The sequence below is a fragment of the Ischnura elegans genome, chromosome 12, assembly GCF_921293095.1.
Source record: "Ischnura elegans chromosome 12, ioIscEleg1.1, whole genome shotgun sequence".
Taxonomy (NCBI): Eukaryota; Metazoa; Arthropoda; class Insecta; order Odonata; family Coenagrionidae; genus Ischnura; species Ischnura elegans.
Genome location: NC_060257.1, coordinates 5,288,946 through 5,311,815, shown reverse-complemented (window position 1 = coordinate 5,311,815; position 22,870 = coordinate 5,288,946). Strand labels below are relative to the sequence as shown.

Genomic DNA, 22,870 nt, shown 5'->3' with positions numbered 1-22,870 from the left:
GTGTCTACACTTATTTCGTGGAACTCAAATAACAGAAATTGATCATCTCCTCCATTTTTTGTTTCCCTATTTTTTTGTATCCTTGGATTTTTCTCTTCTAAATAAGTTTTCTTTGAAATAAGCCCGTTATTACTTATAATATCGGTCATGGGACACCAGCTTAATGCTTACACTTGCATCGAAGCTGTTGTGTATGTATAGCTTGGGATCAATAGGAAGGTCATATTCGATAAACGGTGTACCATGTTCTGGCATCAATTTATCGAGCCCCCTGCCCTTGCCAGAAGCAAAATACTTTTTCTCGCAGACGGAAAACTACAGAAGAAATGACTACACTATGTAGTAAATGACAAGGTTATAATTTCTTTAAATTTGGTTTTCCTCATATAAGTCGACCTCCTGAATGCAAAAGGTACGAACATTGGATAACACTATGCAACAGTGAAAAAAAACGTTTTCCTAAAAGCAGTATTATGAAAAAAATTCCACTGTCTCATTGTGCTACTTTCGGTAATACGAACGTACTTTAATTTGCTTTCGACTGCGCGACGCTAAATTTTCGTAACTTGTCGTCGGAACAAAGTTCGAGGTATTCCAGGGAAAGAAAATAGCTCTCCTGCCCTTAATACGAGAAATTCACATGCTTGATGCTTATTATGAGTTGATGTTTCAAAGCGAGATTGAGATAATATTGGTTAAAATGAGTAATTTGAAGAAGAAGAGACGTAAAAATATAGGTTATGAGTTAAAAAGATAAAGAGATTTGAATGAGAAGGTTTGAAATTGCATAAATGCTGATTTTATGCTGAAGAGTACACGAGTTGTCGCACACGTAAGTATCCACACCCGTCTGTTAACGAATGAAGACATCGCCTGCCGAGAGCAGTGGGCATTACGCGTTAACATAACAGGAGAGCCAATCCACTTTGCCGAGCTCTCTTCAACCAAATCCCCTCTCGAGATTTAAATCCAGCCGGCTGGACCTTATTCCCTATGCCACTCGGGTCCTCCCTCGGCTTTGCTATTGCAAACCCCTCCCTCCTCCGTTGATTGTAAAAGGGCACGCGGCCTCTCATTCGAAAGGATAGCTGCCTGACGTCCGCGGGACGCCCGCTGACATTCTACGTCGCTCTTTCTTTGTTCCATCACGATGAAATTAATTTGACTGCAAAGGATGGATTTGATCACGCGCCAGGGGATGTATGGGAGGAGGGGCACTCTATCGAGCGTGAGAAGAACCACTTCACTCCCAATCGCGAAACTCACAGCGGGGAGCTACGACGATGCTGCTCTCTAGCATGGCATTGAGTGAACTACGCGCGACCAACCCAGGGAGAACACCAAGACCTATAAGACGTCTTCTAGACGTCTTATAGGTAATGATATGGTCAATGGTTTTACTTTGGTTTTGAAAAGAAAAAAAATGACCAGCAAAAATGATGAGCAAAAGTTTTTAAATGCGTCGCTTAGCAGTTCTAGTACATTCTGGAATCCATTTTCATGAAGATTACTTGTTAATTCCAAATTTATTTACGTCATCATTAATGTGGTCTATGTTTGGTTTTGAAGTGGTCTGGAAAACGTCGAATAAGACGTCTTCAAAAGAGGTCGAAAAGACGTAAAATAAAACGTCATTTAAATGGTGAGAAAATCCTCTCGATCTCATATTAATAATGCATATTCCCTATAATTTTTTTTTCGCGGGAAAGTTGCCAGCTTATATCAGGGTCTCGATCTTATTTTTTTCAAAATCAGATATTGTTGACCACTGCCGCTACAGTGGTTTTACTTTGGTATTGAAAAGAAAAAAAATGACCAGTAAAAATTGTGAGAAAAAGTTTTTTAAATGCTTCGCTTAGCAGTTCTAGGACATTCTGGAATCCATTTTCATGAAGATTACTCGTTAATTCCAAATTTATTTACTTCATCATTAACGTGGTCTATGTTCGGTTTTGAAATGGTCTAGAAAATGTCGAATAAGACGTCTTCAAAAGAGGTCAAAAAGACGTCAAAAAAACGTCATTTAGATGGTGAGAAAACCTTCTCGATCTCAGGTTAATAATACGAGTTCCCTATAAATTTGCTCTGTGAGGGAAAGTTACGAACTTATATCAGGGCCTGATATGCCATTTTTTTCAAAATCAAATATTGTTAACCACTGCCGCTATCCAAGGGAGAACACCAAGGTCAAAAAGACGACTTCTAGGCGTCATTTAGATGGTCGAAAAAACGTCTTAATACCAGGTCAATAAAACCTATTTCCTTCCCTCCACCGTGACCTAATCACGACGTCTTCTGGTTGGTCAAAAGGATGTCTTTAAGACGTCATTTAGATGGTCGAAAAAACCTTGCGATCCCAGGTCAAAAAACCTATTTCCTTCCCTCCACCGTGACCTAATCACGACGTCCTCTGGTTGGTCAAAAAGATGTCTTTAAGGCGTCATTTAGATGGTCGAAAAAACGTCTTAATACCAGGTCAATAAAACCTATTTCCTTCCCTCCACCGTGACCTAATCACGACGTCTTCTGGTTGGTCAAAAAGATGTCTTTAAGACGTCATTTAGATGGTCGAAAAGAACCTTGCGATCCCAGGTCAAAAAACCTATTTCCTTCCCTCCACCGTGACCTAATCACTACGTCTTCTGGTTGGTCAAAAAGGCGTTTTTAAGGCGTCTTTTAGATGGTCAAAAAAACGTATTAATCCCAGGTCAATAATACCTATTTCCTTTGAAGGTGGATGGATAGATGAAGTCATAGTGCGCACGTGTACCAAAATGCATAGACAACTTTTCTGGCAAATGTTCATAAAGGCGATTTAAAGTTGGGAAAACTCGTTCTTTAAATGTCTTTACTAAATATATAGCTATGTATATTCTAGAGAATAGTAGAGTAGAATAATAGAAATTCTATAGAATGTCTATTTTATGAAAGTATGGCTGTTGATTGGACTTCAAAAATACCAATATTTTAGATTATGTAATTAATTTGACAAAAAGATTAGTTAACAAATTATATATATTTGAAAAACAAAAATAGTTGTAAGGAAAGAGCAGTCATCAACAATTTAAGCAAAATTTATAATTATTTACTTAATTAAAATTGATACGTAACTATGTACTGAATTAACTTAGTTACCATCAATAAACAAATCCAATTCAATGGAATAATAACAGGTATGTATCAAATTTCTAGTCTCTTCTTTTTTGTTAATGAACAACAATTCTTTTTTTATTTTAATATTATGAATAATATCGTCATAAACTTTTATGTTTCATAATTATGTACTCATATTTATTCATAGCCCTGATGAAGGTGTTAAAATACATTGGCAAAACTTGCATTGAAAATACTTCAAGGCCTATACTGCACGACATTGAATCAACCCCAGACGGCACAGAATCCTCCGTATCTAATTCGTATGCAGATAGTATCCATTGACTACCGCTCCGTCGCTTTTCGTCAATGGATACTATCTGCATACGAATTAGATACGGAGGATTCTGTGCTGTCTGGGACATGAATGCATTCATTGATAATGCTGCAGATGCCTTTGAGACAGCTAAGATATCTACATTATGTTTAGAAGGTGTCTTCAAGTTATTAAAGATATATTCATATTAGCATAAGACGTATAAGATATTACATAGACATTTTGTCAATATTTGTGCTCTGTGGGAGTGTTCTACATTTTGTTATACCTTCCGTTTCTCGGACATTAATCTTTGTTTAGTTTTCTGTTGGTTATATATAATTAAAAAATTACTTCATTCATTTCATGTTTTATCTCCCATTTTTATCTCCTAAGAGGTTTTCCTTGAATCTTGGTGGAGGGAAGAAAATATGTCTTCTTGGTTCATTTTTCAAAATATTTTAACCATCAAAATGTCGTATTTTTGATCAAAAAGAAAAGGTCGCGATTGGGTCATGGTGGAGGGAAGGAAAAAGGTATTGTTATCCCGGGATCGAGAGGTTTTTTGACCATCTAAATGATGCCTTAAAGATGCCTTTTTGAGGAACCACAAGACGTCGTGGATAGGTCATGGTGGAGGGAAGGAAATAGGTTTTATTGACCTGTGATTAAGAGGTTTTTTTGACCATCTAAATGACGTCTAGAAGACGTCTTTTTGACGAACCACTAGACGTCGTGGATAGGTCATGGTGGAGGGAAGGAAATAGGTTTTTTTGACCCGGGATTAAGACGTTATTTCGACCATCTAAATGACGTCTAGAAGACGTCTTTTTGACGAACCACAAGACGTCGTGGATAGGTCATGGTGAAGGGAAGGAAATAGGTTTTTTTGACCTGGGATTAAGACGTTATTTCGACCATCTAAATGACGTCTAGAAGACGTCTTTTTGACGAACCACAAGACGTCGTGGATAGGTCATGGTGGAGGGAAGGAAATAGGTTTTTTTGACCTGGGATTAAGACGTTATTTCGACCATCTAAATGACGTCTAGAAGACGTCTTTTTGACCTTAGTGTTCTCCCTGGGAACAGGCTAAAGCCGGGAACTCACGTTTTGAATGAAAAACTGCAAGCAACTCGATTTGAGACTCTGAAAACCTCTTTTATTGTCCAACTAAAATATATATATTCTACCCGTAATTGAATCAATTAATTTGATTTTTTCTCCAAACGATTGATCGCTATAAATAGAAAAATGTTGGGATATAGGTATATTCAGTAGGTCTGAGAATAGGATGTTAGCTATATTTCATTCTTCCGCAGGGCCCATGAGCCCATTTCCATAAGAAATACATGTAAAGTTCGTTGTTAATACCTGCAGACCTTTTTTCTTTTGCATACTTGAATTAATGTTAATGGTAAGATTTATTTGAAACATATATCAACAGAAAGTAAAAGAAATGCACATTATTTTACTTGCAATCGATTTTCGTTTTCCACGTGATTTACGGTGAAAGTTGAAAAACAATACCTAAAAATGCTGAAATTTTACCGTTCTTGGCTTACTATCTCCTTGGCGACCGTCAGTATTTTTTATGTTGACAAATATTTTTTTTAGTTAAGTCTTACAAATGTATCGGTACAGTTTGCGATACTAACAAAGCTGTAAATTATCCAGGAGAATTTTTGAACTCATTGGATTAGCCAGGCATGACATCGCACCATTTACATCTGAAGGTTGGATCCTCAATTATTTTGATTCGCAAATTGTGCTCACCAAGAGCTTTGCAATGACACACAATTAGTCATCAAAAATTTATGAGTAAGGTAGTAAAAGCCAGCATTTTGAATGACAGGTTTCAAGGAGAAGGTGTATTACTACCACGAATCCCTATTATTCCGGCAGATATGCCAATTGAATTCAAACGTGTTCAATTTGCAATTAGATTGGCTTTTGCAATGACAACAAGTCTCAGGGCCAAATTCTGTTTGTTTGTGGCTTATTGTTAGATTTGGGCACACCTTGCTTTTCACACGGACTATGTTCTCACGTGGGGAAACCATTCAGTTTTTCCGTGTTGGCAAAAGATGGACTCACTAAAAATATCAAACACCCCATTGCACTAATAGACTGATAATTTTCCTTTTTTAAACTACCATAATTTTGCTAGAGATGTTATTTGAAATTTATTGATTAAGACAACAAAAGTACATTCAATAAAAAAAAGGAATTTTTGGTGTTTTGTTATTTTCATAGGTCGTCATCGTTCAAAGCACCCCATTCCACTTTCAGTCATATGTCACCTCCCCACACACCTACAGTAAGTTTGTTATTTTTTATTTTACTACCAAAATATTCACTAGAAATAATTTATATGGCAAAGAGATGTTTGCCGGGTCAGCTCGTATCATGTCGTAATCATTTTTCAGATGAAATTGAATGTTTAAGATATCATTGTGGTGCTAATTAACCAATGCTACCTGCGATAACATTACCATAATGATACTCTGCATACACCTATTATCATGCCGAAAATGTTCACTTAAGTTTACATTGGTATTTATCCTGAAACGCAGTTTATAGTTTTGATGTTCTGATTGAATTTCGATAAAGATCTTTAGAGGCATATGGATATTTCACAATAGGGTAGTTTCCTTCATCAAAGAAACCGAAAGGCATTGATTGCGATTTGTTACCCACCATTAGTGTATTCATAATATACAAATTACTTCGTTTTAGAAATACCGGTTTAGACGAATGGCAATGGTCCATTTTTATCCTCATTTGAAAAGGGCCAGTTTGGCGCCCATGCGATGCCACTCCACGTGACGTCACAGGGACCTAGTTTCTATAGGAGAAGATAGGAGTTATACATCGTCTGAGATTACCAATGCATGCATGAGGCACAGAGCTCAGGGAAACATGTCTTAATAATCACCTATTAAAACTGGCTAAGGTCGGAAAGTTTTCTTCGTTTGATAAGGTATTAATAAACCTTTTTTAAGCCAAGCGCTACCAGACAGCATGGTACTCAGCTACCCTCTAGCATCCTGCGTCCTATCAGCGCTCAGAGCCTCGATCAAGGTCACCTCACAAGGCAGGAGGGGGAACCAGAAATACGTCACATGGAGAGATTTCCTTACCCGTCGCGTTTTCGCCCACTTTAAAATTTTCACTTTTCATTTAATCGCGAAAAATAGAAATCGTCATTTAAAAATCTTAAAGCGTGGAATACGTACTCCAGGAGTAATAATCTTCCGATATAGGCAATAAAAAAATAATAGGAAACCACCCTATTGATTGCTTTACCTCCAGTTGAAAATATGGAAATAAATATAAGAAACAGACATATCAATTACGAAGTTGTTTACAGTTGTTCCAGTATTTTGATATCCTCATGATTTGATTGTTTATGGTCAAATTAATTTCTTCGTGCCAATTCAATGTTTGCATGAAAAAAACTCAGAGAAATATATGGTTATCGAGGAGAGGGGGCACATTTTGAGGGGGGATTCCTCATTACTAACATTGCACCTCCCAACATTTGGTGGGGGTCGTAAGCACCCAAAACACCTCCTCTGCTACTTTGCACTTGGGCAAAATATTTTCAATTATAAACGATGGGGATGAGTTAATGAGCTTTGGTTGATAATGATTAATGATTGTAATTATTAAATAACCACCAATGTTTTGCTCCTTCATTCCAGAATCCTCAGAGCTTAATTTTTTGCTCCAATTGCTTAACTGTCAAAAGCATTGGAGCAAAAAAATTGGTGGATGCTCAAATGAATGAGCAAAACGTTGCTAGTGCAAGTAGATGAAACACCACCCTATTAAACATCACACTGCAGTCCATATAGGTCTCTGACCTCCTTTCATTTACCTATTCACATTCTATTACCTATTCTGAGGATAATCGTCTGTATCCATACCAAATTTGTTTTCTAACATGAGATTTTTTTCAATGGCTTCTCATCCATTTCCTGTGTTTGTATAAGAATGCAGCCTGAACACCACTGACAAGAGTTTCAGGAGTTTTGCATGACAATAAATGGGCACTGTCTGCTGAGTGACTACATATACCCTTTTTCCCAACTGAAGGCGGGTGACCTTGATGCGCTCAAGACCCACCCACTCTTTTAACCAATCACAGAAGAGTGGCAGGTGAAAGTGTGTCAGAGGCCACAGTCTCTCTCCGACTTTCGTGCAGTGAACATTGCTCTCCAGCTCGCAGTGTTGCCAAACTTAATCTGAGGAGATCGCTCTCGTACTGCCTCACGTACAGTTTTTCCACGCACTGGCAACGCTGGTCGGCCGTGTGGAGGGGAAAAGGGAAGGGGATGGCGGAGAAAAGTGAGGTGGAAGGGGCAGCGCTTCTGATTGGCTACTATAGCTCTCTACCGCCCAGCCGCCAACAGTTCGGAAAAAGGGTATAGTCTCACTCTTATGCAGAAAGTACCTACACAGAAGAGAGACATCAATGTCCACCTACAAGGTGAGAGATTGGAGCAAATGTAAAAGTCCAACCACCTTTGAAACTTAGCTGAATTACTGAGATAGAACAAATAAAATTATACCTTTATATATGGGCCAATATAACTTAGCATTAAAACTTCAACAATTGCAGTTACTTACATGGTACAAAACCTTGTTTGATTACCAAAATAACATGTGTGTTCCCAGTGGTGGCTTGCCCATAAGGACTCTCGGACGCCGCCCCTCCCAAATATTTGAAAAAGTAAAAAAAATAAATATCCATTAATTTATAATTATACATCTAATTAATCAGAGTGTTTTTTCAGTCGCATACATCGAAAGTGTAGGAAAAACTCAAAAAGAAATAGCGTGAGAAGTTCGTATTTGTAGCCGTGGGGCGCTGGCCAGAACGTCCCAATCCATCCCCATGCCATTATATGGAGAGTGGTAGTGGTGGGGGCCGCTGGTGCTATGACGCGTCTAACGTTGTGCCTTATGGAAGTCTTGGGATGTCGTCCGAGAATGTGCAGAGCGACGAGTGAGTTGACATCGCTGCGCCGCCTGGCGGGCATATAATCTGGCATCTACTTGGTGCTGTCACAGAAAAGGGACCCACGGAATCAGAATGGTCACTGTACTGGGTATAGTTATACGATTTTAATTTTTAATTACTGGTAGGTATTGCTACAGAAAATAAATTATCTCATTATGCTTGTGTTTTTGGGTGTTTGAATTCCGGAACACATAAAATCCAATCAGTTAAAGGCCGTATTGACGTAGGAAAACTATTCTCGAGTATTTGCCACATTTCTGTTATGATTACGAATTTCAAGAACCTTGGCGAAACTAATATTATAATATTTAGGCCTTAACAATGTATTCATATCTTCCCGATGATTAGAAATGCGGTACCTATTTTTCAGATAAATTTATCAAAAGACCTGCAGTATTAGGAAAAATCATTTAACATTCCCCACTGATTTATAATTTAAGAAATAGGTGCGTGCGTGATAGGGTGAAGGATTAAACATGATTCAACCCGTAAAACGTGACTTTAAATAGAGTCATTCAATGAATGTCAAGAAGTGCCGCGTACAATGCACCTTTTGTGTGTAGGTTCATCATTTTTCTAGCTGTCCTTGTTCTATTAGTTCATGTTCACCTAATTCCTCAGCGGCAGAGCGGTAGCTGTCTGACGGAAAATGTCCACTTGGGTCTGATTTAAGTGGCTTCGAAGAGTTCATATCATGGTGCGGAGATCCTTACAGCTCCCATCTGTGGCTCAGGGTCGTCTTCTTTTACGATCTAGAATTTATTTTCTATTATATCATGGCAATGATTTCGAAGACATGGTTATTCCAAGTGCGACCCTTTGGCGTTTCGTGTGTTTACCACATATGAATCTTAGACTCAAGGAGATGGTCCGTGACGTCTTTTGTTTGCTTGAATGCCTTTGCTGACCTTAAATTCGTCCCTCAGCTGAATCAGCATTAGTGGACCACGACTTCTATCTCCCTTGAGTCGTCCTTATAGTAACGGCAAGACTCTCAGAAAGAACGGAGTGAAATGAGTTCAGACATCATTTTCGAGGAGTTAACTGTGCGTAATTGCAGATTAAGAAGTTTCTTAGTGCTGTGTGTACATTCAAGAAGACAATTTTAATTAATCAACAGTGCTCGTTTTTGTTTTAGGGAAAAATTGTCCCCAATTCTGTGTCCAGGCACCTTTTTCTTTTTGGTCGTATTTTTCGTCGGCCTATTTTGTGCCATCCCTTGTTTATTAAGTCCCTTGTTTATTATAGACTAGTAACCTTACCATGTGTTCAATTGGAAAGAAATTGTTGTCCGGCGCTGATTTCAACGAACGTGTAATTGATCACTTTGCTGGACAAAAGGAACTGGACTTCTGCAATATAACTAAAGGAATGTGAGTATTTCAAATTTTGTTAAAAATGTGTGAGGTATGTTTAATTATTGATTTTAAATAATATTGTATTCAAGAAGCAACACAAACACCGCAATCAAAGTTTACATCTGCCATAGCAAAGCGCGTGCATTCTAGTAGTGTTTGCTGCCTAGTGGAAGTCAGTGACACTCTCCTCCCTCTTCAGGTGTTACAAGTGTCATTGCTACCTAAATCGTTGCAAATATTGTATAGATTTGACAAATAATGCATTATGATTGCAAAACGAACAACAGAAGTGTATTGCTGGCATATCCGCACGAAGAATGTAGACGCTAAAACCTAAAGTTCCGTATTTTCGTTTGTATTTGCAAAATATCGCAGCAAATATATTTTTATTCTTCAAGATCATTGATAGGTATAATCTAGAGTCCGGACTGAGCCGATCCGTATGACCGAGAGTCTACTGCATTAAGTATTTATTAATCAAGCTTTATTAGGAAAACTAGGCATTTTTGTTTAAAAAAAACGGAACATATGGCATCACAAAATTTAATTCCTAGATTGCCGTAAAAACTTAGTAAAATACACGAAATATTAAAAAATTATGACCCCCCTGTGGAGTGCACCCCCCCCCCCCCCCCCCCAGCATTTGACTCACGAGCCGCCACTGTGTGTTCCTCACTAAGAAATTTACGCATGAAAATACAACTAGAAAACAGATTTTGATGAACAATGAATTATGGAAGTAGTCCATCGCTTTACAGCAAGGTTGATAATTAGTAAACACGAATTTGTGGACAGATTTATTCTCAATTGCATACACTCAATACACAGTTAAATCATGCTATTTTCAAGTTTAATGATAGCATCATAAAGAGGAAAAAGTAGCCAGTGTTTCCACCAGGCTGCACATGTACTCACGTACCTACGAAAATAATGTAAAAAATATGCATGCTTGTTGAAAAATAGTTTAGACGAGGTTGCACTGAGGCATGAAAAACATAATTAACCAACATGACAAGCAGCAGTAAAAAAAACAATGAATGATCTTCATGATATTTCCCTGCCAATTGCTAGGCATAACATTGTAAATCAATGCAACGCGATGCAACAGACTTTATGATATGATAGCAAGTAAGAGCTTTGACACATAGAAAACTCTCTGGGCTGTGCAATGTTGAAAGAAAACCTCCATATTTATCAATCACACCAAAATCTGATTAATCCAGGAAACATTAGAGCAATGCCTACTAAGCCTACAGAGAGCAAACGATAATCTCTGACAGGAGACAAGATGGAACATAGAAACCTAGATTTCAAGCTAAATGCGACCGAGTATACTGCTAAACATCCTAAATTCAAACTTCAGACATAGGTACTTACACAATACAATACCTTAGATTCTGTTTTCCAAAATATGAAATGATTCTCATCGCGCATTATAAAAATATATCCATTAAAAAATAAACATTGAAGGATCACTATTTCAATAGTAAATCCTTCCTCTGTTTATCAAGGAGCTCCTGAAGTTGGGAACATTTCTGCATAGCACTCTCATACATTAACTTCCACTGGCTGACAGTCTCTTCTTTCTTGGCTATAGCTATCTCCACCCTGAAATTTCAGACATTCATTATGTTTCATAGTAAAAAACACCCATTTCAACAAAACTTCCTTTTTAAAATCTACAGAAAAAGTGAAAATATAATCTGGTGATTGACGTGAGAAAGGTACAAAATATTCTCGTGCCAATGATTTCCATGACATTTTTGTGTGAAAATAAAAAACATTGGAAGAAAAAGATCCAGAGAAGGTGAGAGGTCAGTATAGGATCTGAGAGAGAAATTCAAGGTTAGAGAAATACAAAGATGTGGGCAAAGTACAAGCGAAGCAAACGTATTAGGCCCACATTCTTAGTCCACCCTACATAAATGGTGGGGGGTGATTCCGTCGTCAAGTTCTCTGAGGTGACGTAGATGATAGCTCAGCACCAATTTTCCACTCCGGTTGCGTAAGGGGACCTAACTATGAAACTAAGGCAAGACGTCCGATAACTTTCCGGCATACTGTTAAGGCAACGGCAAAAGGTAAGTAAACAATCGGTGTTTTCCATCAGGTACTCTCAAATCGAGCCAAAAGTAGAACTATTTCTCTTCATATTACTTCAAAAGCGAACTGTTCGAGATAGTGATGAGTACAGGGCAAATATGATCATTCATGTGGGAACTTAGTTGCATCATCAAGGTTCGTCATTCCCTTTTACCTTCAGAACTTAAGTTTATTAGGTGGCAAATAGCAGCATGAAAACAGGTTTTCTACGGTTAAACGTAAAGGAAGTATTGGTTTCTCAAAAGCATATCAAGCGCCAATCGTGAAAAATATTAATATACATTCAGAGGAACAAGGTGCATGCATACCACTATATTCTACCTATAATACTTCAGCCAATTTAATTACTTATTTCACTTGATGGGTATAATGTGGTAGTATTATTACCTTTCTGCTGTGTTTTTGTACATTTTAAAATGGTTCATGTGAGCTTGTCTCCCTTAATATGCATTATAATGTAGATTATTTAATCGCAGTGATGAGCACACAAAATTTGGCTGCCATGTTTTTGTAGTGTGTAGGGCTGGTTCGGGTACCCTACATCAAGTAGGGTGCGTTTAGTTCTGAAAACGGCCATATATAGGGCTTGTTATGGTACATGTCGGGCGAGATCGGTTGACGTAGGGGCTGATGACGTATCAATGGTTGGTTGGCCCTATAGGATCGACTAAGAATACGGTCCATAATATACAAGCAGTGTAGAAAACAGCAAAAACTTTTTTTCTGTTAAAAATGCTTTCATACAAGACAATATTGTTTTCGGGATTATTCATTATCCATCCATCCAATAACTCTTTTGCATGAAAGAAAAAAGATTCAGAGAGAAGGATGACATTATTACAGCCATGTAAAACCATTCTAGCCGATTAAGTCTTCAGGAGGAAAACAACAAACAGAATTATTCACTGAACTGAATCAGGATGATTGTAAACATCTTTAAATGGCTCAAAATGAATGGAAGGAACAAAGTAAAATGTACTATTATTTCATATTAACTTTTTCAGTTTATTTTTTTTGTCGCATCCCATATATTTATTGGATCCGATATATTTATCAGGCCCAAATTGTTACATATCTGATATAATTATGAGACCTAATTTTTATTGCATACAATAAATTTATCAATAATTTTCTTAACTTAATATCGGATTCCTGATAAACTTAAACATCATGATACTTCACATTGTATTGATTTATCACCCAGACCAAGCCAGTGCTACTAATTTTGGATAATTCCATACTGATTTTTAGCATTGACATAAGCCAAACATACAGTCAAAATATGAGCTGCAAATTATAAGTCAGGAAAAGAGTGTTTGGTTCTAACTAAATGTGAAAGCATAATTTAAATTAAAAACTAATTTAAGAGCAACGTTTAACTTAGGTAAATACATGCAACACTGATGATCACATGCCATTTGCAAACTACCTCCAAGATAGAAAATAGATGATAAGAAAGTTTTAAATTAATATAGAGCCTTCGAAACCTCATATTGCAGGACTTTGCTGGATATCAGTGGACAGAAAGAGAAGAAACAAGTACTTAACAGTAGGCACAAGAAGACCACTAGAAGTAATGGAGAGAAGAGAAAAATCTTTATCAAATACAGTGAAATATCTTTTGAAATGTGTTATGTAGGTTGGCATCTGGCATGTAATTACTTGCACACTAGAGAATTGGACTGCGAAATACTGCATTATGCCAATCTATAATGTACTCGGGTAAATCTGCAACTTCTTACAAAATCATAAAAAAATGTTGCACCTGGTGAATTAATTTTCATTTTGCATCATAATCTTGTTTCCACTTGAGACAGGTCCAACTATCAAAGTTCAAGCAAAGAATTACACCAGATCGCATACACTAGCAAAAATCTTATTAATGGTAATAAATCCATGTAGATGTACATTACAAAATAAAAAACCAGCAGTAAGAAATTTCAGAATCTAACTGGGGAATGGTATTAAATTTTAGGATTAACAAGCCCATTTCTGATAAGACCAAGAATAATGACACTATCAAGTAAATGAATACCACCTATACAGTGCATTGAAAAAAGATTGACTCTAAAAAAGGAAAAAAATAATGTCCATCACTCTTACAGGAGGCCACAATGAAGTTTCCAAAAATTTGTAATTCTGATTTGTAAATTAGGGTCCCGCAAACTCAAGATGAAAGGCCATTATGTCTGCTATTTAGATATACAGTAATTGATACTGCAAATGAAGGGACTAAAAAGTGATAAAAGGCTAATGGCAATACACCAAGGTTCTTGGTGCAAGACATTCTTTCTCTTCTTGGGCTCCATTCATAAATAATGTATACTAATGTTGACTTTCTTGCCTCGACAGTTGCCATTATAAATATAAAAACCATTGGTTGCTCCATTACTTGTTAAAACCATGAGCCCATGGTAGGTGTGTTTTTATTGGTCGTTTAAAATAAAATTTCCAACTAACTATTTGTGTGGTACGTTGCTTCAAGCAAAATACATATTCTTAACTTGTTTTTGGGTTGTGTAACTATTTTTGATCAATTAGCCCCACTGGACCTTCAGTAATAAAGATAAACGTTGCCTAGTCAACTAATTCAAATCATTGGACCAAACGCTCATGAACTTCTAAAATGAAATACAAAAGACATTATAAATGGAGTGATACTGTTCACTGGGAAAGCACCAGACATAGATCATGCATACATACAAAGATCATGCATACCTTCTTTGGACTTGCATCAACTCCTGTTCCCTCTCCCTTTGTACTTGGGCCACTTCCATTTCCCTGCGCTCCTTCTCCCCCGCCACTTGCGCTTTCAGGATGCCAACCTCTTCCCGCAGCGCAGCCACTTTACCCGACCACTCCTCCACGACCACCTCCCGAACGCGACTCCTCTCTTCATACAGACTTGCTGTCACCTGGACAAAACACAAAAAAGAACACCAGTTGAAACAGGCAAAACCAACATTAATGATAGGCAAAGAAAAGAACTGAATGGGGCTTCACCTTTGTCACTGAAATTGGTTTGTGAATCATAAGGCAGTTGAATATATCTTTTAAGATTAAGGGAGGATTAATAAGGATTAATATATACCTTTAAAGGGATTTCATTCTAGATATTTTAAGTAGTGACAACCACACATGTGTTTGACATGATCCTTCCTATACAAAACTTAATCACATAATGCACGTAAAAAAATACAAGTGTTTATGTATAAATAGATGAATTTGTATGCATTTTGTGATCTTCCTTGAACCATTATTACAATTTACTAATTTTTTTCTGGAAATATCTTCCAGTTGTATTCATCATCATAAGTCAACTATCCTACGATTGTTTTGAGGCAGCTCTCCATTCTGCTCTCATATCCGCTGGCCTTCCCACAATGACCTATTTCCCCCACTTTTACTCACTTAATAATGTGTCCCATTGAACTCACTTGGGGCCATCCCTTGCCCCTCTTCCCTTCCACTTGTCCTTATGCAATTTTTTTCATCTAGCCATCATACCTCATAATGCAGCCAACTAAGTCTTCTCATTAACCCTCCATCAGGTGCAATATTTGAACTCCCGAGTTGAGGCCCAATATGCCTGATAGGCACATATACAAAAAGACATTATTAAGTCAAAGCATGGCTCAAAGCTGCAACTTGTAACGTTAATGCACTATTATCAGCGTATTCTAATTCTTAAACGATGTCTTACGTGCAGTACATACACCCCTTTCCACCCCATCATAAGGCTCCAAGCCAATCCACCTAGGTGTGATTGAACGTGCTCTTTAGGCAATCATGTTTCACTAAATGTATTCAAGCATCGAGTGGTAAACATCGTAGAAACATTGAGTGAAAATGCCTTAAAAAATATTCTGCCTATCAAAAATACATACCTTTAAAATTGTGATGCATTCGGGCACAATGAACTTTTCTGATCTAAACTTAAGCAACTTCCCGTGGGGATAGCCAAAGTCAAACTAAGAGAGAAGGATGCATAGAGAGTTTCAAAACAAACATCTACTATGAGCATCAAGGGTCTACGCCACCTAATAGCACGAAGAAATGAAAAAGCACTCGCTCTGTGCCCATCAGATCCATTGCGCCCAACGGAGGGTTAAGGTTTTTTAAAAAAAGAATCTTCTATTATCTAACTCTTTTTAGCACTTCCTCATTAATTCCATGGTTGATCAATTTTATCTTCATCATTCTTCGGTAGTGCCACATCTTGAACGCTTTCAAATATTTTTCTGCACCAGTTGACGTACAAGCCTCGCCCCCATAGAGAAACATGCATTATGTGTAGTATCTGATGAATGCCTTCCTCACTTCTACACTTTTATTTTCAGCTGTGAGTAGATTCTCCTTTTTGAAGAAAGCCCTCCTCACCTGTGCTATCTAACTGACATGTATTTCTATCTTGCCTCATCCATTGTTTACAATTAGGTTTCCTAGGTAACCAAACTCTTTCCCCTATTCAAGATTTTGTTTACCTAGTTTGATAATTGTTCTAGCCTCCTCTCCTATGCTGCAAACTAATATCTTAGAATCATTTCTGTTGATTTTAATCTGATATCTTTTCCACATTTATTATTAATAAAAGGCTATTCATTTTTCATTGTGGCATTGTGAAAACTACCTTAAATGTACAGACACTAATCTCATGAGTGAATGGTTGCCAAATCATCACTCTACTTAAAGTCTTTCGCTTGGGAAAACTTTTGAAACTGGGTTTTGTGCAAATTATTTTGTAACGATTGTTATTAGCTTCAGTTCTTATTCAAGTCCTAAGTAAAACTAGTAGAACTGAGAACCACAGAATCACGCCATCCCATCCCTAGTCAAAAACAAATCCAACTTTCCACACAAACAAATCTTAAATTGCAGTTCAAAATGCACCTTTTGAGCGGCCCCAAGTTCCTTCTCGAGTCTGGACACGGACGCTTTCAAGCAAGCATTTTCATCCAACAGCGCAGCGGATTGCGTGCGAATCTCAGCACATTGCTTCCTCTCCTTCTCTGCCTCTGCCTCAGCCAACTGCACTTGCTCGTCACAACGCTCTCTCATGCGCCTGCAAAGGAGAGGAAAATATTCACAAACACATAAACATGGACATGTAATCATTACTTTGCCTTCAAAGCAGAAGTGTACATGGAGTAAATATTGGGGGGGGAAGGAAGGATATATATGTACTATTTCAATTACTTATGGTTGAGACAGGCAAAACTTGAAAAGTGCTACGACTATTTGCAAGTCTGAAAGGCATCCTTAAGAACTCATAATGCCTCTCGGGGGTTGAAAAATCTGTCTTCTCTCTCTCCCTAGGCTCCACCTCAATTTGCCAATATTCGCTTGCCGGGGAAAGGCATGTGCCCCCCCTAAATCTGCCTACGCAATCAGCCTCGTGGAAAATTATAGAAGATTTTCACAAATACATTGGCACAAAAAGGGAAGACAGGAAAACTTTTGTGGCCGGGAATGGGGCGGACTTGGAAGGGTAATACGCAGAGGTGGCACGTGCATATACGCATGCTGGCAAGTGCACACAAATAGTGATACAAATCCTGTCGGCACATGGATGAGATATGAAGCTCCAAACGCCACAGTGATATCTTAGGCGAATTCTCCACTCTACAAGCAAGCAATCCCATGGCATCGCACCGGACACATATTCAGTCTATACAATTGCTTGTGGGTGCTCAGGCGGGATGGGGTAAGCGGGGGGGCAATGGCTTTTTCAAATAGGTGCTGGGAGCAGACTCAAAATGACGCTAGTGCACACGTGCATATTTGCTGCCATGTTAGCTCCCACCTACACTACCTTGGACCAGGATCCAATCCTTCCAGTGCCATTAACACTATAACCGCGGACGGGACTTTTTTGTCCCATCACCCTTTGCAAATGTTTGCCATTCATGCACTACTGGTCGTTTGATCCCTTTGAAATTCACTGACTTTTGCTCATTTTTTATGCTCTTTCCAATGGTCATATTGAAAATATTGTACGATGTTTGGTTCGCGAGAAAAACGACGATTTACCTAGAACCGCGGGATGGGACTTTCTTGTCCCATATGGGGAAAACATACAATTTCAGTTTTTTTGTACACTTATTTTGTATTTAGCATGATAACAGTTTATTACGAAGGGGATCAATGCACAGATACCGTTAATTTGCTAGTTAGAAGCTCAGAAGGGAATAATCTGTGCACTGCGCCGGCCGCCTACTCACGCAGCGCCGGCTGCGTTACCTGGTTATTCTTGACAAACAACACTTTTGCTGCCAAAATAAGTTTACTGTAGTCCTAGTTATACTCAATAAAACGTTTTAAACATTACCTAAACACGTGTTTTGTTCACACATACCCCAAAAAACCGTCAATTATGCTTAAACATGACAGGATCAACGTATTTTGTCAATGGGACAAAAAAGTCCCACGCTGCAGTTTTGGTGGGGTTGGGAAGTTCAGCGTTTCCAGTGTTAAGCGGCATTCATTTGAACTTCTAGCTAAAAAGGCTTTCTTTTGTGTGCTTTCTATACTCTATCGTGAATATGAAATCTATTTGTTGTAAAATTTTTAAGGTCTCTATTGAACTTAAGTTGAGCAGTGTTAATTTAAAAATAGTACCAGTACTTCTAAATTTCAAGTGGAATAGGTAAACTCTTTCGTTTTGTATAGTTACACTTGCTTATAGTCATAGTTCGTGCTATAGACTGAAGATACTTTAACATGAATCCAGTTACAGTTAAGGAATTGTAGAATTTAGCACGTAAGGTAAATACAACATTAGAGAACAACTCAACAATGCTTTCAGATGGAATGTTGAGAAACAAAATTCAGAAGTTGCCAAAAATCATTACGTCTTGTCACTGATCATAAATTGCACACTATTTTGTGGAGCATTTGAGCTAGCTTTAAGAGGATACGACGAAAGCGAGGAATCTGTCAATCCAGGCATTTCCCAAGGCCAGATCAACTTCACTGCAGAATTAGATTTAGTTCGGAATACCATTTGATTGGAGCTACAGTCTTTAAAGGGACAGCTAAAGATATCCAGAATGACCTGTTGCAATGCATGCTTCCAGTTTGTCAGGAAGAAATCATCATCATCATACGTCAACAATCCTAAGATTGGTTTGACGCAGCTCTCCATTCCTCTCTCCTATCCGCAAACCTTTTAATGGTAATATATTCCGTCTCTTTCACATCATTTATAACCCTATGTCCTATGTAACTCATTCGGGGCCGTCCCTTGCCCTTTTTCCCTTCCACTTGTCCTTCAACGATTGTCTTCATCCAGGAAGAAATAAGAAGTGAAATAAATAAAGCAGATTATGTATCAGTTATTTTAGTTAGTGTTGTGTTATTGTCAGTATTAGTTATAAGTGTTGACTGAAGTGGTTCCTGGCAACAGAAAACTAGTTTCACAAAGTTATAATGGAGCCAGCGTAATGAGTGGTCATCACTCTGGATTTCAAACCTTGGTGAAAGAGGACTATCCTTTCACACATTACGTGCATTGCTACACACATAAGTTAAATTTAACAATGGCTCAAGCTACAGACAGGACATTGCCACAAGAATATTTTTTGATGATCTTAAAGAAATTCCTACATTTTTTTTCAAATTCCCTGCAGAGGGTGAAAGTACTTTGTATTAAGGCATTAACATAATATAAATAAATAATCATAAATCTGCACTAATGCACACCCAGGATTAATTACTACCGATAACTGCCACTGATAACACATGCACTAGAATTACCTGAGAGTCATTTCCGTGCGAGCTTCCAGCTCATGTTGCGTCTTCTCCGCTTGCTTTGTTAGGTGCTGCACAGCTTTCTCGATGCCCCTGTCCCTCTCCAATCGAAACTGATCCTTGAGCTTTGACTCCCTCTTCCTCTGCTCCACCTCCACCAATTCCCTCTCTTCCTTCCTCGCAGCCTCCACGGCCACATCCCGCTGGGCTTTCTCCTTGCTCACCGCCACCTCCAATCAAAATATGTACGTACATACAAGGGTGCATTGAAAAGCAAGGTCTCCAACAACGCCATTTCCAAACACAAGTCGATAGGTAAAATTTGACTACAGCACTGCATTCCTTGAATTCTTAGCCAAAGTGTAGATCCAACCACATGACCTTAGACTGCTCAGACACTGTGTAGTGGTGGTTTAAGATGAAGCTCCTACTTGGCTCGCCCACTAGGTGCGAACTACGCTCAGTCATTCGATTTTTGAAAGCAAAAATTTTACAAGGATGCAAAAAATAATTAATCATCAAGGTGACTATGCATAAAAATAGCTAAATGCTCAGATTTTCCAATGATTTAAGCAAAAATGAGAATAAATTGATTTTCCAGTTTTGGAAAAATAGGAGACTTTAATTTTAAATACACCCTCGTACAAAGATTCTGAGTTCACACACAAGCAAAATTAAAATCAATGACAAGAATTCATTACATAGAAGTTGGGATGGTTGAATCGACTATGTTGGATCCAAATATCCATGGATCTTGACCAAATAATGAAATCAGATCCAGTCTTTAAAGAAACTGAATCTGGATAAATATTTAAATTCATGAATCTCAAACTTTAGTGAATGCAGCATCTTCTAAGAGGGAGTGGAAAGAGTTCCGACTCTCTTCAGATACTCTGATGCACAGCGATGCCTTTCCTACCCATGTACCATTTTGCTTAAAAGCTCTCATCTGAAATTTGAAAAGCTCAAGATCGGAAAATTTCCAAAGATACAACACCTGAAACCAAGGATCCAAAATATCCTGGATCCGTCCACCTCTAGACATGAGGAAAAGAAAAGTTAAGACAAAAAAAATCTTGTCATTCAGCTATTCTCTCTCAAGTTAGAAAAAAAATTCAAATGTTGTGCCTTCTTCACTAGAAGCTGGTTCAAACTCTGGTATTCCCATATTTTGACTACTGTTCAATCATTTTCTCTAATGTTAACTTAGAACTGTGCATAAAGATGCAGTGTCTTCAAAACTCTTCCGTCAGCATTACGTAATCAACATCCTATGATAAATACAACATGCCTCATTTTATATTGAAGCCTAAAAATCTTATTTACTCAAAAGCAACACCACAGATGATGTGGTACTTTAAGAGAAACATAACTTTGCATTCCTGAACAACATTACCTACGGCTGAACGTCTAGGTCGAATTTCTAGCATTTCTGGCACTAAGCCGCAGGGCTATTATACTTTCGGAATGGTGACACAAAAATGCTCACAGACAAGCCAATTTTCGAAAAAAAGTTGGCTCATAAATGGCAGTTTTCAGGAAATTCATTTTACTACCGATAGACAAACCAAGATTGGAGATTGAAGAAATGAGATACCTGAGGAAAGTCATCCAAATTAACTCCATTATTTGAGAACAAAATTTCGCTAATGTATCACGAAGGCTTCACACCCTGAGGGCCTGGGTTCAAGTCCAGGCAGTGGCAGAAACTTTTCAGAGATGGGTGTATCCCAGCTTGAGTGTAGTGTGGAGGTAACTTCCAGTGCAACACACTGTCAGGCAGATGGGACTTTAAGCCATGGTTAAGCCTATCGTTACAACCTGGCTAATTCCAACACAAGGTTTATATCCTCCCACCCTTACCTCATGGTGAAAATTATCCCAGCTGTCGGCTACTTCCCTCCAAATACCATACCATAGATAAAACAGAGCACCTGGGATATTCCGTAATTAAAATTTTTCTGGTGTTCAGATACTTTTCTTGAGTGAGCATTTTAAACAACTGCACAACTTCTGTCAGTGATGAATGAATAAAAATAGATTAAGAGCCCAGAAAAATCTCCCCCCTCTACAGTGTTTACGCACTAAAGAAGAAATTTTAGGGACTGTGGGTAACAACCTTTGGGTTTAAGAAGTGAGTGGGGTGAGTAAGACCAAAACCAACCTGAAATTTCCTCTCAAATTCATCCACCATTTTTTCCATGCTTGCTTGGCCACGAGCTCTTTCAGCGCTCAAAGTGTCCGTGATGCGCCTCCGTGACTCCTCCTCCACGTCCCTCACCCTCCGCTCAGCCTCATCCGCCCTCGTCCTCAACACACATTCCTCGGCAAGGAACTTACGCCTCTCCTCCTGATGAAACCTCTCCATCTCCTCCACTCTCTCCTCCAACCTCACGAGAAAATAACAATGAGGAACATTATCAACAGATTCAAGATACAGTCGAGGATATTCATTAAATTAACACTTGCAGCACTTTTAAATAAATTCAATTCCACAAATTTTAATAATAACTGCACTACTGAAGTTGGTGTGAAGGCTTCCGTGGTGCGATGATAATGAAGGCTGCGGGTTTCACCGCCTTGTCGTTGTGATGGAGACAACAGCTTCTCCTGCCGTGGCTGTGTCTTGGCCCGAGACACGGCAACAAGCACTTCGACCTGAAGACGCCTGCTGGAATGCAGGAGAAATTGTTGTCTCCATCAAAACGATGACACAGTGAAACCCGCCTTCATGAAGCCTTCATCAACTGCACCACTGTTGCCATCAAAATGATGCCCTGCTGTATTTTCCACATTTGTATTTTTGTCAGAGTAAACACAAAACTATCACACAATACAAATATCTTTTAAAATAATTCTCTTTTGATTATTTCAAAAAAAAAGTACTCAAAGCAATGTTATGACTCTACTTATACATATTTACATCTTTACTTTATTTTTCTACAAAATTAATACCTAAATAAACGCACTTGTTTCAAGTAGCGTGCGATTCTCGCTCGTTTAACTCTGTGAGATGCCGCTAGGAGCATTGCAGCACTGTACTGCATGTCAAAGTCGCCTTCAACTGTTCGTAAATAAGAAATACGCCTCCGGATACTTCAGTAGAAGTTGGTATGGAATACTTCAGTCATCGGCAAATTTGCTATCCGGCCTGCGGGTCAATTCGGAACATGGAATGGGGCCCTCGTGGCCCAGTTATTTGGAGATCCCTGCTCTAGGTTT

At 38.3% G+C, this 22,870-nt stretch overlaps 1 protein-coding gene across 2 annotated transcripts in view; it reads right to left on the bottom strand.

Annotated features, from left to right (window-relative positions):
* Window positions 1-10,580: 10,580 nt before the first annotated feature.
* The window catches only part of LOC124168984 (centrosomal protein of 131 kDa), a 36,203-nt gene continuing 23,913 nt past the window's right edge, over window positions 10,581-22,870 (bottom strand). For both annotated transcript variants that reach the window (XM_046547411.1, XM_046547412.1), the window contains exons 10-14: window positions 21,813-22,038; window positions 19,655-19,878; window positions 16,790-16,961; window positions 14,618-14,814; window positions 10,581-11,404 (exon numbers count right to left, since the gene is read on the bottom strand). In XM_046547411.1, coding sequence (XP_046403367.1) covers window positions 11,272-11,404; window positions 14,618-14,814; window positions 16,790-16,961; window positions 19,655-19,878; window positions 21,813-22,038 — 952 coding nt within the window. In that variant the 3' untranslated portion in view covers window positions 10,581-11,271. The remainder of the gene's footprint in view (window positions 11,405-14,617; window positions 14,815-16,789; window positions 16,962-19,654; window positions 19,879-21,812; window positions 22,039-22,870) is intronic.